The sequence below is a fragment of the Fundulus heteroclitus genome, chromosome 19, assembly GCF_011125445.2.
Source record: "Fundulus heteroclitus isolate FHET01 chromosome 19, MU-UCD_Fhet_4.1, whole genome shotgun sequence".
In the NCBI taxonomy this organism is placed as follows: domain Eukaryota; kingdom Metazoa; phylum Chordata; class Actinopteri; order Cyprinodontiformes; family Fundulidae; genus Fundulus; species Fundulus heteroclitus.
In genome coordinates, this window is record NC_046379.1 from 11,968,507 (window position 1) to 11,988,213 (window position 19,707).

A 19,707-nucleotide genomic window follows, 5' to 3' on the forward strand; every position below is an offset into this window, starting at 1 on the left:
CCTCCGTCAGCGTAAAAGCTGTGCAGCTTACGGTACGCGTGTGTAAATACACCCTCCAGATGACAGCGGTTCGACAAGGCTCTCCAACCACATGATTTCAGTAGTAGCGTGAAGTCTTGTGCTCGGGGGAATTTCCCGTCCACGTGTCTGAAAACACGACAGAGAAGGCGGGATATAAACAAAGGCCACCATTGGTCGAGGCTCCCGCGTGCACAGCCCCCCTGCTGGCGGAGCTGTATTAAAAGCTGACGTCAAATGGATTTGTAGCAGAGCTTTATCGCAGAATGGAGGTATCCGTGGAAGTGAAACGGATTAAACTCGCTTAATCTTGGCAGGATATTGAACCCCCCACCCCATTCTCTATCTTTTTTTTTTTTTTTAAACACTCCTCTGTGTTGGTGAGGTAGTAATTAAAACGAAGCCTGGCTTTGGGGTAAGTACACAAGAAACAAGCTTTCCACCGGCTCGTCATTACGCACACACCGAGGAAGAAGGAAACAAAACACAATCCGCCGTCGTTGTTAAAATAACAGAAACAAATTTGTTTCGAAACATGTAGCGTGTTCTGACACCTCGGCGAGTCTCCGTTAGTGACAGAGTTTTATTTAACCCTGGCTGTCACAGTTTGACGGGGGTTGAATTAAACCGGCTTCTCCCGGCTTTCACACGTCGGCCGGCGAATGAGCTCCGCGCCGCAGAAAGCGTCTGCTCTCTGTTAACATGCTATAACGCTATATTAAATAGGCGTGTAGCAGCACGTGTTCCACTTTAAATGCATTTTTATGATTCGGTTTTCGTTTAACAGGCTCAAAATGCATGTTTGCATAATTCTCCTAATTTATGACCTATTTTTAACCGTATATTTTCTTTCTTTTTAATTAGGCTTGACATTAAAACTCCCTCCCTGATATCAATCACGTTTCGCTATGTTACCAAACGATGTCGTTTTAGGTTGTGGTTAACACTTTTACGATCTAAACTGTGTCTTAAACGTTTTTAGATTTTTTTTAAATGTAACTGCAAATCTTTTTATTTCTATTTTTATTTATTTATTTTTTTACGGTTTGTGTCTCCTGGGGTCTTGTTGTTTGCAGGGTTACATAAAGTGGGGTGGCGTGAGGCTGCTGTGTAAGAAACTGTCAATAACAGAGTTTCCAGCCACCAGCCAGCCTCCACTTATTGTGTCTGCAGCAGGGGGAGCCACTGCCTGACACAAATACATGGATCTCAGCCTGGGCAGTGGAGCAAAGCAGCACAACACAATAGTTTCTGTGAAAGTGCTTTTTTCCCCCCCTCACTCTCTTTCCAAAGCTTATGTTCTTAGTTGGTGTTTGTCCAAAAAACACAAACAAAATTCATTAAGCCCTTCTAATGCAGTAGACAGACAGGACTTTCTGGTTCTGTTTGGTTCCACAAATCAACCCCCCCCCCCCCCCCTCTTTCCTGGAGGAGACCAGGTCAGAGAAAGTGGCTTAGGATTTTCCTCAAACACTGTCATTACGCTTTTGCTGTAAACCCTTATTTGGAAGTGTGGTAGTATTGTAACCCTGCATTACAACTTGATGGTGGATTTGGGTTTTGCTCGAGAGGCGGCTTGAATTTGAGACATATTTTGATAACTCTTTGACCCACTTTAGGGTTCAGGGTTGACTTGCAGCATATCATTGACTTCGGAGAGGTTGCCAAGTTTTCTTTGAGACTCTTGCCACACTTTTGTGGCGAGATTGTCTCAATCCGTCCTGATGGGGGGCTTCTTTTTCTTTCTGTCGCTGCATCTTCAAATGTCAGATGAGATGTGCAATGGTTTAAATGCCGAATCTTAGAGAAATTATTCATAGGGCAGTTAATTAAGAAGCCTGGCGAGAGAGAGAGCGAGCGAGAGTGAGAGTGTGCCAAACTGCCTTTTGTGTGACCGTGCCTCGACTGAGTCGGATAACCACAGCGAACTGTGGTTACATCAGTGAGTTGTACAGAGACATTTGTTTAAATTAGCGCTGAGCCGCAAATGATGGCAACTCGTTTGTTCACTCGCATTTCTCTAATCTTATCTGCTTGGTTTTTAATTTGCCTATTCACAAGACTAACAGGTAGGTTACCTATAATGATAAATGTATGCAAGACTGGAAAGGTTTATGATATAGACAATACGGTTCACCTCCCAGGGCGACGCAGCCTGGAGGGGCGCTATGTGCAAACCATCATTTGCACCACAAACAACGTTTCTGTAGGTTATGTTCTCTGAAAGCAGAACAGGAGCCACATGTGTTGTGTACAGTCAGTGTAAGCACCGTTAGAGGTACTACGGCAGACGAAAGCTGGCTGGCGAAGCTAAAGTTGGTGACTTACCGGTACCTTCAGGTACCCCGACCGTTCGACACTGAACTGAGTTTGTGATACCTTTATTTTGATATGTCTTAAATGCTGCCTTGGCGTTAGGGCAACTTTAGATTGAGAATGAGAGGCTTCAACACAGAAAGCAAAGACCGGTTGTAACCTGGACTGACTTACTTTGCATTGATTACTGATTCATTAGAATGCAGTTTGTAGTTGGTAAAAACAGTTTTTCAAAAATAGTTTTTAGTTTTTAAAGATATAACTTAAATCTATCTATCTATATATAAATACAGTATACTAAGGGGAAGCAGATATTTTTTTCTTATTGTTATATAGTATTACGGTTAAGTGTGGAGTTCCCCAAGCAAGAAGCTTACCTGGGGTGTCATTCATGCAAGAACCGCCCGTGATTTGAGACAATTGCTTTAGAGCTAATGGGAATTTGTGAAAGAAACAAAAAATTGATTTGCTTCATCTCATTAATGACAGACTCAAAATAAAAATACTTTGCCTAATTCCTGTTTTTTTTTTCTCTCTCTCTCTCAATCTTGTCCAGGCTGCTCCTCTTTTAGCGCCCCCCGTATGGAGGATGAGGAGGATGATGTGTTTGAGCCAGATCCCAACTGCTGGCGCACACCCTTCAGGGAGATAAAGTGCGAAGACCGGGGCACGCAGACGCCCGGTCCTGCCCTGGCACCGAACAACGGCATGCTGCCCTGCGGCGTTGCGGAGGAGCCCAGACAACTGTTCTACGGTAAGCCGGTGACGGGCTGCATTTTAAGAGAAAAAAGGGGAACAGCGTCTTGTGTGCGCGAATCAGTGTTATAAAACTAAAGCACACAGTCGTCACGTGCGGCTCGCTGTGAGAAATGTGTAACCGGGTTGCTGCACTAAAACTCACCCCATGGCGCCGGCTAGTTGTCATTACACCGGCTTTTATGGTCCGTATGCAGTCTACCCCAGCTGCTTTGCTATTCAAAAAGGCGCCAATATGACTGAAGAGATGTGTCGGAGATGTGCGCCTGTGCTGTTCACACTGCCGGTTATCAGTGATAGCAAAGTTGCACAGGCCTCATATACAACGGTCATACCAAAGTAGCTCCGTAACAACCGACTGACCCTGACATGAGTAAGTGGGTGACTTATAAAGCTGTGATGTGTAATAAAACAACAGCTGGGAAAACTTGCTTAGTAAATGCCACTAAGTAGATCTTGGTTTCTGTTTTCAACGGAAGTCGGCCTCGTGTAGTTGCTGTGTTGGGATTGTTTCAGTGACCATATGGCTGCCTGCTGTATAATTCCAAGTATCGGCCTTGACACTCAACAGGTAACGCAGGTTTTCGATTGCACTTCCCAGCACATTTTGAGCTTGTCGGGGATTTTGACGCGAGGCGACAGGAGGAGCAGAACAGGATGGAGCAGTTACCCCTGCACCAGCCGGCAGCGCTCAGCTTGGAGGCCTGCATCGGGCAGAAGCTTCAGCTGATAGGCGACCAGTTTCATCGGGAACACTTACAACAGGTGAGGGGGGGGAGGGATGCACCTTAAGCGTTAAGTCATTTTACCTTACATTTTACTTGATGTTCACACATCAAATTCATCCTAATGGGATGGAACAAAGAAGCTGAAGTGATGAAAAGAAATCCAAAAGTCCCATTTATGTTCAATAATAAAGCATCATCATAATGCATCCACATGATAGAAGGACACCATAAACTAATCTGGCTTTTCCTGGCTGATACACATCTCCAGTACATCTCAAGAACTATAGATTAATAAATGTGCTCCCTCAAATCAGAGGGATCTGATTTAAATCCAACAGATTATACCCATTGAAGTATCTGTCCCTAATGTGTCTTTATCTTTAGCAAACTTTAAAAAAAAAGTGCACAAAACTACATATTGTTGGTTGATGCATTTTTTAGACTGAAACTGGGGGATGTTTTTAGTTTGAGGTCTATCACAGATCAGAGCCAATCATAGGAAGATTTACCTATTTTGCTGTTCTCCGGTGGATTGATTGGTTCATCTTGCATTTAAGAGGTAGGAAGTGTTTTATAGTTGAAGTAGCCTCCCTGTTTAGTTCATTTTCACTGACCTCAGTCTCCTGCTCTAGATAAAACCTCAGTGGGTACTGGTAATTTCACTCCTTCACCGTGTGAAACCGCTGTAGTTTTGGTTGTATTGTATCCAGTTTTTACGGATAGAGTCGACTGACTGGAACAAAAACCAGAAGCAAAGTAAACGCAAATAAGGCACAATACCAAGTTTTTAGAAAATTACATCCTAATAAACTAGTAAGTTTATTAGGATGTAAGAATATGTTTATTTGTAAAAATGCAAACCGATAAGCAATAGTTTAAGTATATTAGAACAGAAATTGATTCGGACAGGGTTTGAACTGACCTTAGCTCAAAGTTCACCCATTAGTAACATCTACGCAACTTTCAATTTTTGAGTCGAACTTGACAGATGCATTTAGGGTCAAAAGTTTGCTCACGTTTATTGTGCTCGCTCGTGTTTGTTTTGGAGAGGCTGTGCTCACTGCTCAGGCACGACTTCAGCCCTGCGCCTCACCGCCTCCATCTCTTGTTCCCCCCAGCCCACAGATCCCAGGACAGCCCTTCCCCCACCTAGCCCACCGACACCAGGCCCTTACCCTGCCTCCTCTTCCTGTTTATTTCTCTCTCCTTTCCCCTGTTTCCCCAGTATGCTGTGGAAGCAAGTGGCATAGAGGATCCCTCACTCAAACAATACATGCTGTCCACATAGTTGGTGTGCTGCTTCTAAATGGGGTGTGTTAAAACTTTACAATATACATATATTTTCTGTCGAGTGCGAGTTGTACACACAAATGCAATCTAAAATAAACACATTCTTGTCCGTGCTCAAAAAAAGCAGAAGTTGCAGAAGGAGGTAAACATGTTGTAACCCGAAGCCCTGCACATGAGCCCAGAGGGGAACAGCTGTGGTTCCGGGGAGCCTCCAGTCACATCTGTAGTCTGCAACAAGCAGCCACAGATAAAGGTTCAAGACAGTATGAATAGGGGGTTAAATCCATAATGATGTAAAAAAGGGTCTGAGGTTTGGAAATTAAACCTCGAAATACTTAAGTAACAACCACCCTCAGCCCTCTTGGAAAAGTGTTCCTCCCTGTCCTGCACACTCCAAACCTCCCATTTTTAACCTCACAATAAGAGGTGTGAGAGAGTGTCTTATTTTTTTCTCATGGGCTTATCAAATGGAGGTTATTTCTGCTACCACCGCAAAAGCATGACTCATGTCCACTGGCGAACACTTACAGAGAACCAGACAGTCAGACGATAGGTCTGTTTTGAAGCTCAGTTGTGGCAGGGATGTACTGACGCACAACTTAGGCTGGACTGTCAGGGGATGAGGAAGTGGCTTTTGCCCCCTTCTTGCCGCTGTCGCAAACACACGAGAAAACAGTCAGACTGAGAAAGGACTTTGTGAAGTCACATCCTCTATGCACACATTGTGATACAAATGACTTAACGTGACAGTTTTGCAGGTTTTGCATTTGGAATATAACTGTCCTTGACTTGTTATTTTGTTATAGAGGCATGGTTGTGCTGCTGAAACACTCAAATGATGTGCAATCTTAGATGCGTGTGTCTCTGTAATGTCTGTCAGCACTGCTTGTGCAGCTCTTTGTCTTGTGTTTGTGTATGCACGCGACATGCATGACTACACCCATACTTGTTTTTCTACTGTTTGCTGTCCCTCACTTCTCTCTCTCTCTCTCTTTCTCACTCTCTCGGAGAATCAGGACAAAAACTTTCACTGGACAACGACATTGATTGGGGCTTAGGCGCTTTTCAACAGCAGGAAACCTTTTCATGGAATCGCAGCAGTTTTCTGCATCTGGTTTTAACCCCTGTTGTTTCCATAGCAGGGCCAGAAAACGGCCCTTGTAGGGATTTGGTATTTTTTCACTGACCCTGAACAATAGGTGGAGTTTTGTGGTAGGAGTGTCCCAAAGCTTTCCTACCGGTTAATTATTCCCTGTCATCTCCCCCAGTTTAAACTCCTCTACAGTTCAAATTAAAACTATAAAACAGGTATATTATCAGTTATTTTACAAACCCAGCAACTCACGTTGAATTTTAGACTGTTTGAAAATATTTAGAATGAAGAAGTTATTAAAATTAGCAAAGTAAAAGGAAATATTAAATGAATTCAATAAAGCTGTGCTTTCCTCTTTCAAAAGTGTGTAAATGCTGATGGAGTAGCACTCTCATCGAAGCCTTTTTTATGGATTTAAATTGGTTTACTGTGTTTATGTTCTGGGATACAAAATTTATACAATCAGAACTTTCCAGGATTGCTTATTATTTAGTAATTTTAAGTTTGAATGAAACACAAGCTGGAATTCTCCTTTGCAGATGGCGGCTCCTCTGTCCTTTCATCTTGTTCCAGCGGGGATGTAAACACAGAAGGCTGCATCAGCAGAATTAATTTAAAGAGTCACACCTGTCCATTAGGTATATAGTGTAATCACTGTGACAGCGCCATCGGTTGAAACTCATAGCTTTTATTTTCCGGAACTCCTTTCCCCTCTCTTCCACACAGTCTTGAAAGTCAGCTCTTTTAAAATAGATTCAATTTACATGTGTTTTTACAACGTTTAAAGGGAGAGTACTTGACTATTGAGCCATAACCACTGTGAAACAACCTGAGGTTAATGCTGTATCGGTGTGATTTCACTCCTTTTAAACACATTCTGGACTTGAATGTTGTGGTGGGCAGCGCAGTTCCTGCATTGGAGCTGTGCTGCCCACATCATTAATGATGAATATTGTGAGGACAATATTGATTATGATTAGCTTAATTTTGTTTTAAACTTTTCTTTACTCTTCACCGTTATGGTTAACCCACCGCTCTGCTTAAGCTTTACTAACTCTGTCACAAAGATCTATATCATCCTTAGGTATAAAAACCTGTAAAAGTGAACTTAGCAGGCAACAGGCATATCAGATTATTGCTAATGAGAGTTTGAATGCGTAGCGCTTTGCTTCCAAGCGGCCCTTTGTGATTGTAGTAGTGCCTATTTTAAAAAGGTGATGACTATTACAATTTAATCTATTTTGCAGCTATCCTCCTGCAGTAGAAGTGACCCGTTCAGCGTCGGTAGACGCAATCAGATAAACAGCCTAGTTTTGGACCTCCCAGTAGAAATGCACACATCTGAGAAACAGGGTAAAACAAGAGGGTTATGGAAAATGAAGGAAACGGTTTGGGTTGCATTGTAGAAAAACAACATTTCACTCATGTCTGTCCCGTTGCTCTGGACCACAGCTGACTTTTTAAGCAATTATTCAGTGCAGACACTTGTTGCTGAGCAATTCAAGTGCTTTTGACTGCCATCACATTAATGGGTTTTTTAGCAGTGTGTCTGCAAGTGTTCTTCATGGGAGCCCACTGCCCCCGGTGAAACGAGGGATTAGGCAGTGCAGGAGTGCTGGTGGATGCTGACAGATAAATTGCTCCTCAGTCACAGAGGGCTGGAGGGGACGCTGAGGTCCCCCGAGGATGGCTGACATTAGCCGATCCGCCATTTGAGACATGGCAGTAATGACGGTCACAATGGCAGGAAGACGGCTCCAGCCTGCACAGGGCAAGGAGCAGAGTCGGGTTTCATCCCCATGTTTTTTTAAGAGAGACGACTCTCTACTTTGGATAGGAGGTGTTGAAAGCAGGGTTGAGTATCTTCTGTGGCCGTGCATGTGGCTTTGTGTGGGGTGACTATGTGTGCATATATGCTGTGTTTTTGCGTTTATCTCGGCGCTCTCTCCTTTCAGCACTTGTAAAAAAGAGGGAAGGGGGCTTGGTTGACATAAAAAAAAGGAGTTCTATTATCTATAAATTCATTATTATGTGAAGATTTGTCTATTCTGCAAATCTTTGTGGCATGTTTGTATTTTACTTAGAGCTCTCTCTCTTTGCTGATATGACTAATCCAGAGTTTCATGCTGCACAGGCTGGTTTGTTTACTCGACCGATAAGACAGGGCTTCTGAGCAGCTGGCCTGACGGGCGGCCTGCACTGGAAACTGATAAAGCACATCAGGGTAGTGTCAGAGTGACGACACCGAGAATCTGGCTAGACTCTTGCACTCTATCAGCCAGCTAAATTTAGAGACAGACGCCTTTTGGCAGTTGGCGGCGTCACTCATGAGTATGATGTGACAGGCTGGTGCACACCTCTTGTTGTCACTCTTACTCTCTTTCTCTGTTTATTTATGTGCATGCTACTTAACTTGATAGAAGTGAGTGTAAAAGGTCACAAGAACATTTTGTTTCTGACAGGAAAGATTAATTGCTCCTCGTGTAGTTTAGAGCAAGTGATGATAAGTTGCTTACATGACATTTTGTTATCAATGCCTTTGCTAACAAATACTCAAGAGTTTTCCAACCAAATGAATCTAAGTTAACTGTAGCATCATATAACGTTTTAAATCAAAATGTCTGAAGCTCTAGTTGACACCTACTTGTTTACCAAGTTCAACCATTGTGAGATCAGGAACTCTGTGTTACATATCCCTGTTTTTATTCCCTTATCAAAAATATCCCCAGGCAAGATTTAGATACAGTTTGCAACAGAGGACTTCTCAAGCGCCGTTGCCACATTTGTGTACCTTTTTTATTTTTTCAAATAAGAGTAGGGGAGTGGTAAAGCTAGATTCGCTCATGCTAGCTGGAACATGGCAAAGCTGATGCAACACCATGCAATGTTCACGACAGACTGATAAGAAAATGAAAACCCTGCAGTCTTATCACAGTGGCAGCTCTTGGCTTTCAACTGGGTCAAGGTCTGGACATCATGAGACATGTACAGTGCCTTCCAAAAGCAATTATACAGATGTTTGTCACATTTGGTCTCATTGCCACCCCCAACTTTTGTTGTTTTTATTAAAATTTCATGAAAAGGACCAAAGATAATTATGAAATGGAAAGAAAACTGTCTGTGAAATGGGAAGATTAGGTTTGTGTATGAGTAACCACCTCACTTTAATACATAAGGGATAATGCCCAACGAGATGTCCATTATCAAAAATTAATGGACAACGTGGCGTGGAGGCGTGAACCTTGCTTCCACTAAGTCCATTAATTTTGGTTATACCATTGTCTGGGTGAATACTCGATTCTGATTGGCTACTGGGTGTCCATTAAAAAATGATATAGGACACATATAAAATAAGTTCCGGTCATAGCTTGATTGTTCTAAATTACTGTGCTGGCTCAAACAGCAAGACAGTTGACATTTGAAATGGTACTTTCTAGGTATGGCCAGAGCTAGTTACCTTGGCAATGCATCACAACTAGAGATATTAAATAGTTGTCTCAGCTGCTTCTTGTAAAAAACTTTTAACTGTGGAAAAAAAAAACATAAGAGTATTAATAACTGATTTAATATTTATTTCTTATGTTTCGATTACTCCATGCACACCAAGCAATAGCTTCTAACGACCTAGGACAATGGCGGGTGGGTCATTGATTTGCATCCGACTTAGAATGCACCTAGGAGGATGGGCCTCCATGTCCTAAAAACAGCTGTGCACCAACTACAAGTTGCTCAAGTGCGAGCCACTAGAATTGACAAAGACTCCTGGATAGGTGTCAAAACGTCTTCAGAAAGAACTGAACCAAAGTCCGGTTGCCTCCGATTTAAAATCTGTTTGCTGTAGCAATGACCCAGATAACTGAGAATTTGCATAGGCATCCATCTCCATGTGTTTTGTGAAAGGATCGATGTGGTGAGAAGGGTGGATGTCAGCCTACCGCTGTTACACCCCTGACCCAGCCCGACTCGACTGAACTTGTAGGTTCAAGGCGAATTTGGGGGTTGATGGACTGTTGTAGTGGTAACGTAGGCTTTGTGCGGCCAGACAGTCCCAGGGCAGAACAGCATAAACAATGGTCTGAAATAATTTTCGGCGAGAAGAGGAAGAAGGGGAGTTTTATCATTTAATGCAGAACTATTTGCAAAAAGATCACTAAACTTGTTTCTCTGCCATTGATTTGAATAGAGTGGCATGGGGAAACGTCTGACTTAGATTTTATGCATAGTGCTGACACTGATACAATATGATGCCTACTATCACCCCCCCCCCCCTCCCCCCCAAATGGACTTTAAACAATAAAAGCCACGTGGCATATCGACTTAAACTGTGAATTATGGATGGCATGTGGAATCTATTGAGGCGGCTCGTCTTTAGGCTAATGTTTCAGTCTCCAGGTGTAGAAAGCTGGTTGAGGCATATCTCGGTAGATTTACAGCTGCATTTGCCACATAAGGCAATTCTAGAAAATGTTGACTCGAGGGGGGTCTGAATAGAAAGCATGCTATGCTATTCAGATTTTTTTGTTTTGAAGGTCATGTGTCATTGACCTTCCATTTCACAATTATGCACTACTTTGTTTTGGTCTTTTGCTAAAAATGTATTTAGTACTAATTCATTTGGAGGCTGTATAATGACAAGATGTGGAAAGGCTTCAACGCTTTTCAAGGCATTCTAAGTACAGTAAATATCATCTCACTCTGTTGTTAGTTTGAGTCTTGTTAGATAAAGTACATTTAGCGTATGTAGGTAGACTACTTCGGCCTGAAAATAGCCATACCATTATCAGACGTGAAAGCGTCTGTCTTTCATCAGCAGGTGAGCTGTTGGACTACTGTAGCTGTCATACAGATGCATTTTTTCTCTCCAGAGACTCTCTGGCCCTCATTAGGAGCCCCCTAATCCCATTTGGGGCAATTATCTTATCTCAGGTTCTCAATGGGTGAGATAGCATTATCCTCCATAATCGTACACAATCCAATTGGCTTGCGGACCTAAGAGAGTCCCGTGCATGCTTGCTTGCTGGCTGCTGGTCTCAAGCATAAGAATTAGAAAAAAAGTGTGACTGTATGATGTATATGTTTATTGTTTGGAATGTTTATTAAGAAACTTGTGTGGTTCCAACACAGATATAAATGCTCAAACATGAATCCAGTTGGCTAAAGAAGACTGGTTCTGTCTTCCTTGTTGACCTCCTTCACCGTGCATCCTGTCGATTATTTCACTTCACATCTAACATACACCAAAATGCAACTATAAAGTAGATTTTTTATTATATTCTTTATTGTCCCAAAAGGGAAATTTGTCTTCACAGGCTATTTCAACATTTACAAAAATAATACAGTACATACAAACCTATAGTGCACAAGAATATATGGTACAGTTAAAGGGCAGGGCATGACACATGACAAGTATTTTAACAAAACAATGATAGATTGGTAGTCGCTATGCTATCTATTTATCTGGAAGGGAAGAGTGTGAAATAGGAATGTGGAGGAAGCATACCACTTTTTCCTGTGTAGCATTTTGGGTTTGAGTTTGTTGACTGCACTAACGGTCGATTGCTTCATCTGTTTGCTTTTCAGTATCATCAAAACCAAAGGAATCAGGGGCCGCTGTGGTGGCGCATGACTGCAGCTCTTCTCAGCCTCCTGCTTGATAGGGGGTTTGTTGCTGGAAGAGGTGGAGCTGGACGGAGGTGAGGGGGTATCTCCCCCTTATGTCCTCTGTCTTCATCTCTGTTGTGAGGAACTGGAAGCACCTGAAGGCACTGTCCAATCTAACACGGGTCTGTTTGAGGGAGGGGAAGAAAAGGATGCAAAATGGTCACCGCGGGACGGCGACAATCAAATTTTATACAGGGGCGTGTTTTGTTTTTTTCTTAAAAGAAGATGCCATGACTCTCCAGGATTCGTCTCAAGGACAATGTTCATATTTTGGCCTACATGCTATTTAGTCATTTTGTACAGACCATTGTTCTTGTTATTTTTTTTTTTTTTTGCACTTCAACATGTATCCTTCTTAAAAGACCTGACCTTTACAGACCCTGGGAATGCCTTAGTCAGTGTCTTCTACCAGAAGAAGAATTGAGTGTTTTTTGACAAGCAAGATGAGATGGTTAGGGAATGAAAGGTGTGACAGATTCTTTTCTGAAGTCCCCCAGGTGACCAGTCACGTTGATTTATTCACTTCCAAAGAGGCAACTTCTCAGAACAAAGCATTTTGCACCTCACTTCAATGTAACATTTTCTATTTATCTTTTTTATGTATTTTTTTCTCTTTACTTTCCATGCTTTTATTTTTATCTTAACCCTTCGTATCTTATAGGATTTCAGGAATGAGGTAAAGTTTCTGTACATAAAAAGTTCGCACACTGTGAAATGTTATCAAAGTTTAGTCATGTGCTACATGTCAAACATTTGGGACTTTTTGAAGTATATGGGGGTGGAGTTGGCTGTGTTGAACAACACTACCTGGTTAAATGAGCCTGGTTGGTACCACAAGACCTGACAAAGATAAAAAAGGCTTTAGATAAATATCACACACCATATGCAGATGACTCCGTAGTTTTCTTTGAAGAACTGAAAATATAATTGAGTATTAAAGCAGTTCAATAGTGGATAAATCACACTAATTGTATAATTCAGTTAAAAGGATCTTGCAAATTTAACATATAGTATTAGTGTAAATGTTTTAGAATTTTGTTTTGCTGTTCCTTGGAGCAACAAAAAATTACTTCTGTTTTGTTCTAATTGCATAGATGTGTTCAGTGGCATTTTTTGCATGAAAGTCGCCCTGGTTCAGCCCGTCCTTACATATGCTTGCCCCGTTTCCCTGATGAACACCATTTTGAAAGAGTTCTTAGAAACATTAAGAGCTAAAATTATATTGTTCCCCATACAATTAAACTGGACATACAATTAAACTAAAGAAAACCTGTTTGGGGTGCAACTGACATAGTTTTTTTAAATACTAATGACACCCTCCAGGCCATGCCACCCTGGGCAGAGAGCAAGATCCTGCAAACAAAATACTGCCACTTATGTTAGTTATTGGATAGGCAGTTGTCATACGTCTGGTTATTAAATTTTGTATATCTTATAGCTGTACGGTCAGCTACATATGGGATGTCTGAGATGTAGCACACTGAGTAGAACTTACATTTAAAGTCATAGGGTGTTGACTTTTACATGTGTATAAAAAACTATTGAAGGTCTTGCACCATGCACTAAATTAGAGCAAACGAATCAAGCACACTGTCACACTGTTTGAAAGTTTTTTTTGTTTGTTTTTTTAAGTTTCATTTCACCAAATATACAGTTCTTACTTTTTAGTCTAGCCTTGTTCCCAGGACTTCCCTTTTATCGTTTGTGTATTCTTTTTATGTGATTGTTTTCAGACCTCCATGCCCTTCAAGTGGAGCCGTGGATCCACTGTTTTTGCACTAGACTTCCACCCTTTTAGGAGTTCAGATTGTTTCCGAGCTAACCTCTTTCTCGTATGAAGGTTTTTCAGTCACGGCTTGTTTCCTTGCCACCGCATTTCAGATGTGTTCACTCATACAGCCAAGACGAATAATCAGTATTGAGACCTGATTGACTGAGCACAGTTTGGATTTGACATCAGTTCTAGAAATTTCACTGACCTGTGTCTGAGGATTTTAGTTGAACGAGAGCACAGAAGACCCGCTCTGAATACCCAAGTCAATAAGGCATAACCAGTCTGTGAAACAGAATCTCCTCCTCTCAGGATACCCTTGTGCCGATTAACATCATTTGATATTCTGATGGCCAATTTTAAATTGTCTGTGGTACTCAGAGGTTTTGGACATGGGTACACACACAACCACCACTGGCTCAGCAGACAAACTGTCCCTGAAAAGAAACAAAAGTGAAAAAGGCTGTAATTATTGTTGAGAAATATGAATACATATAAATACACTGTTAAAGATATTGTTTATTCTGTTTATTTTGGGGGGTTTTTCATGCTGAATTTTGGACCCGAGGAGCAGTACATATCAGGGGTCTATAATTACCTGCTCCTTATTATGTATCAAGTTTATCACTGCATAATTAGTGTCTCATTTTCTCTTTAAGATGTCTCAGGGACAGACTTTTTGGGCTACTGGTAACCTTGAGAATCTGTTACATGTTTGAGAGAAAGAGCAGTGTATTCACCCATTTATTTATGTTGGAACCTCTTGAGGTGTTGTCAAGTCTTTTTGTATTTTCACCTCATTTAGATTTCTTGGAGTCTAATTTCCACAACACACATATAGGTACAGTTTGAGGAGTCTGAGGCTGACTTGATGACGGTAGTGGTGACAGGGGCTCCTAAGTTTGCAGTCAGAGGCGAGTGAGGTGGACTGAGTGTTGTAGTGGTAATAGTTTCCTGCGGATCCTGAACGCTGAGCCAGTCCCTGTAGCGCCTCGTCTCACCATCGGCTCTTGACTTCCTCCTCATGCTGCTCCTGCATGACATGGTTTTGTTCAGTGGTTCGTTCAATTTGTAATTTATATTTTTTTTCTTCGTTTTTTTTTATTTATTTTTGGTATGTTTTGCCAATTTCTACTGTATACACTTGTGTGTGCAATCATCTCTTCCTCTTTCTGCTTTGATTTTTGACTCATAAATGGTTCAGCTTAAGAGTAATCGTGCCTGACTTTTTAGAGTTTTATAGTATCCCTCATTTCTTATATGGCCTGTTTAAAAAAAGGCACTCTTGCGTTTGTCACGCAACAGAGTGCACATTCTCTTCTACTTTTTAATGGCAGCCAGAACAGAAGTCAATAGCTGTATACTGTATGTTGTTGCCAATATGAAATATGAAGAGAAAAACTACAAACCACCTTTCAAGCCTGAATGAATGTGTCACACTCAAGAGATGATTGTTGGTAGGGTATGCTCAAAATTTTTGATTTGTTTAAAAACATTTGTGATTTTATTTTTGGGATCCAACAATGCAGTAGCTTCAATGCAGTTCAATCTATCTATTATGAATACTCATCACACATGTTGCCCATCTTTGATGATACCCATGAAATTAGGAAAGCATAGAAACAAAAAGGTTACCTATTTACACAAATCACAGATTTTGTTCCTTAATCCCAATCATTGTATTGTAATCAGTATGCACTGGAAAGTACTTTGTTTTTGTAAATCCCAGTAGTGTTTTAATGTATAGTATAAACTCTGGATTGCTCTCATGGGCTAATCTGGCCATGTGTCAGCTATGTGTCTGTGCATTACTTGGTCAAGAAGTTTCCGGTTTAATAGCCTGTTGATTTATTGAAAAGGGAAACAAGCCACCATGATGTCCTTATATCAGTTTTTTTTTGTTGTTGTGGAAGTTTCCCAAACTGAGCTCACCATTTAGTGAGGTCCAACTGTTGGACAGGTACTTTTCGGAAACCATCAGTGTCTTGAATTTTGTTTTCCGTTTTGTATAAAATTAAATTTGCTTCTTTTTTTTTTAGGAAGAAGATTTTGCCTGTTTTTTACAATAACATTTATTCTTTGGGATCTTTCTTAACTTTTAAAATTGTATTTTCCTAAGATTTTTTTTGTAAGGACAGTTCATTCTTGTAGGAATAATTTTGATATAAGCAGGATCATTTTAAAATCATGAGATCAAAATCACTTTTTAATAAAATAATGAACTCTGAACATTCCTTGCACATCTTACTATCATGTAAGGAACTTGGGCCAAACATTATACGGTTCGATTGACTTGACTGATGAGCTCGTTTCTATAAAATGTTTGCCCTTCTTTACAGAACTGATAGCTGACCATGTATTTCTAAGAAAAGAAGTCCCGGAATATGCCTTTAACTGCTCAGTTTCATTGAAGTCTTGATTATCACACACTCTCTGTATACCAAGAAATGAGACCCAGCGAAAATGTAGCATTTTTGTAAACATTGACTGTGTGTTTTCGAGACTCTACTGTGCACTCTTTTTATTTTGTGTTTATATAGATTTTCTGGTTGTTAATATTCAAATGGAAGTAAAGAAAATTTGTTATGTAGTGCAATATGCTGTATATACAGATTTTTACTCTACACATGTTCTTTTCTGGATTTCTTGTTGTTTATTGGTACTTTTTTAAATAAAGTCATATGGAAGTTATAAAACTGAGTAGCGTTTAAGTTATGATCATCACAATAACACGCAGTGTGTAGCAAAAATATTTACACCACTTGAGATTTGTCACTTTTTGTTGCATTACAAACACAAACGTAATTGTGTTTTATTTAGGAATTATAGGATGGACCAAAACAAATGAGTGCATAATAGTGAAGTGCCCTTGTGTTCAGCTCTTAGTTAATACTTGGATAGAGCAGCTTTTCTGTACCATTAAACCAAGGATTTTGGTGTGTATGCCTCTCCCAACTTTACAGATCTAGAGACTTTTCCCCTTTTTGGAAAATAGCTCAATCTGGGTCTCATTGGATGGTGTCCAAAAAAGGTGTCAGATGAGGCCAAAGTTCCTATTGTTTGATAACCTAACTTCCTTACTTATATTACTGACTTGTCTGCTGTGTTCCCTTGTCTTCGTGATGTTTGTTCATGGATGCTCCCAAGCAATTGGATGACTTCTTCGGATTAGTCATTTGGACTGGATTCTATTCAAGGGTAAAGTAATAGGGCATTTAATCCAAAAGCACACTAAACCTAGCATGATATTCCTTAAATTTCCCAACTGTACTTCATTTTGTGTTGGTCTATCACATACAATCAAGAGATAATACCTTTACCAGGCACTGTAAAGCATTACAGCCAGAGTCCCATTTATTTACAAAGTTTTCAATCAACAAAAAAATAAAAAAAAAATTCCTCCCTTGATTTAACTTTGGGCCAAAGAAGTTGCAGCACAAACATTTCTCCCTATGTCTTGTTTCTGATCCATTGTGCTGTAACTCTATTTGAAGAAGTGCTGTATTTTGTATGTAGCCACTGGCTTTTAGTGTCTGAGGCCAGCTGAGCCTTTGAAGCCAACCAGGCACTTTACAAAGTCTCTTCTCATCATTTTTTTTTATCTAGTTTAGTAATTAGCTTGGCAGTAGCAGCAGGGCTTCCTAAAGTCTCTAATATCTGCGGTCCAAACAATGCACACGTGCAGACACTGTGTCCACGCACTGCATGACAAGTGAAAAGGCCCGTGTGTACACTGAAAAAGAAGAGTTATTGTCACATCTTCAAAGGTTAAGGCCAACCTGCTGAGCCTGCAGATTAGTTACACTGCAGCCTCAGTGCCTGAAGGACATAGAGGAGATTGATTACGCTTGACACATGTAATATAAAGGATTTACTAGGTCTTATTGGGATGTTTGCCGTGTATTGTCTGCAAAATGTACAGAGTCTGCTCATTGTTATATAGGCACTGTACTAACAGTGGCCCAAGATTAAGGTACATATATGCACTTGCAATAACACTGAAGAAATTGCTGCTTTTTCTTTTAGCATAACAGACAACTTACCATCTTCTTCCTCAGGGTTGACGCGTGGCACTCTTATTGTTGTATAAGCCAGGTAGAGTTTCACGCTTCAACTACACCTGACTCACCTGTTTGGCTCCTTACAGAAGAAGAACTATCTTGCCTTTGGCCCACCTGACGCAAACAAATGAACACAATGAGCGTGCCAAAGGATGTGGTTAAAACTGAACAACAACTGCTATCCCAGTCACGGTTGACTTGGCGTACACAACTGCAGAATCTTCCCCCTTCAAACCTGGGTCTTCAGTGTTTCACATGCATGGACTTTAAGCTTGAATACAAGATAATTAGAAGTGTTAATTACACATCTGTCAAATCATACAGTGATCATGTAAGTATAGGCTTCAGTGTCTTTAAATACTAGACCTGATGTGAACCTGAAGGCTGCAATAACCCTCCCTGGGATGTTTATCTCACATTTTGTGGCTTTTTCCTTTAGGATCAGCACGTAAATGGGGAGACCATTGGCTTTGCATGGTTCAAACAATGGCTCCTCTGTTCTCCTCACTTGGCTGTCTGCTGAAAGAGACACCCATTAGAGAAGCGTCTATCTCTGAGGTCAGGCCCAGGGGTCACGCACAAGAACAGCTCTTGTTTATGTCTGCAAAGCCAATCAAAACACTGCAGCCTCCTACTCACCCGGCTTTCTAGTTCAGCAGAATAAAGAGCGGATTCTGTCAGAGCTTGAGCCATCGAGTGCAGAGGGTTCCACCCCAGATCTTAAGAGCTTCCCTCAATCCGAGCAAAAGTGATGTGTCACTTACTGAAGTGAGTAGCTACAGCAATAAACTAGAGCTCACAGCACCTGCTCAGTGCCACAAGCCGCAGGTACTTCCCCCAACCCTTTGAGAATGTTTCAAGCGTCATGCTCAACAATACACAATGGAAATGACAGAATCGTGTATGTGCTTAACCTTTTCATTTACATATACTGAGGGTAGGCATGTCAGGAGTGAAGAAAAAAATTATTTAAGTTTAGTATGTAAAACATTATTATTAATTTAATTTCATTTGTTTATTTATTTGAATTAGGACAATGCACATTCATCAACATGTCAGCTTAAAGCATCAAACAGCTAATTTGCATCTGCTGTCCTAAGGCAGGTAAGAACAGTGAATATTAAACAAGACACTACGGGAGAGAACAGAGTGGACACAAACAGATACGATGCCAATTCAACGGTTTGTGTATGCTGAAAATACCATACAATTGTAAAAGTTTATGATTTAGGCTTGTCTTGACATAGGCAAGACCTGCAAAAACGTAATCTGAATTGCAGCATAAATTGTTCGAAAACAATTACCTATAACAAAAAACACTGACAAAATGTTTAACAAAAGAGAAGGATCTTATGAGTTAAGAAGTTTAAATCAAAATCAAACAGGACAAGGAAAACTTTCAGTATTTCTGTGTGGTGTGAAGCTTTGGAACAGCCTGATTGTGGAACCTAAGCTATGTCCAAAAATTAAAGGGGACCTAGACCTGACCATGAAAACAAAACATCTTCAAATAAAACAATGTACGCCAAGCTTTCTTCCTGATAATGTTTACCTAGTCTTTGTTGGGACTGAAAAGAACTTTGCACCGGGCACCATCAGCAGAAATAATAATAATACTTATAAATAATACTAATACTAATAATTGTTCAATTTGAGTTTGCCGTGGATGTGTTTGTTCACTGCCTTCCATAATGGTGTATGGTTATTTGGACCAGTAACGAAGCCTCTGTCACGTCAGAGCAGTAAAAATAGGAACACCCTCTTTCTAGATGTAAGAATAAATAATGTAAATGCACCTCTGACTCTGTTTGTTTTTGGTACCTCTCTACACTGCCACATACGCTCGTTGGTATGATAAAAATAAAGCAGAGATTTTTTCTGTCTACGCAAGGTGGATGCAGACAGGGGAAATGGGACTGAGATCTGTTTGCTCCAAAGTTTGCCTCGTGGAGTTAAAGTTGTGAGCATCACATTTGATATCTGGTACTTGCAGATATTGCCCACAAACTTAGT

The 19,707-nt window shown here is 40.8% G+C and overlaps 1 protein-coding gene across 2 annotated transcripts; it reads left to right on the forward strand.

The window, feature by feature from the left end:
* The first annotated feature begins 258 nt into the window (after positions 1-258).
* LOC105938394 (bcl-2-modifying factor) lies at positions 259-15,425 on the forward strand. 2 transcript variants are annotated; one of them, XM_012880111.3, is made up of 4 exons: positions 259-433; positions 2,891-3,088; positions 3,662-3,855; positions 11,782-15,425. In XM_012880111.3, the coding sequence occupies exons 2-4, from the start codon at positions 2,917-2,919 to the stop codon at positions 11,896-11,898; spliced, it is 483 nt and encodes a 160-aa protein (XP_012735565.2). In that variant the 5' UTR covers positions 259-433; positions 2,891-2,916; the 3' UTR covers positions 11,899-15,425. The 2 variants fall into 2 exon arrangements, with proteins under 2 accessions (XP_012735565.2, XP_012735566.2); XM_012880112.3 differs by having other exon boundaries at positions 3,692-3,855.
* Positions 15,426-19,707: the final 4,282 nt, after the last annotated feature.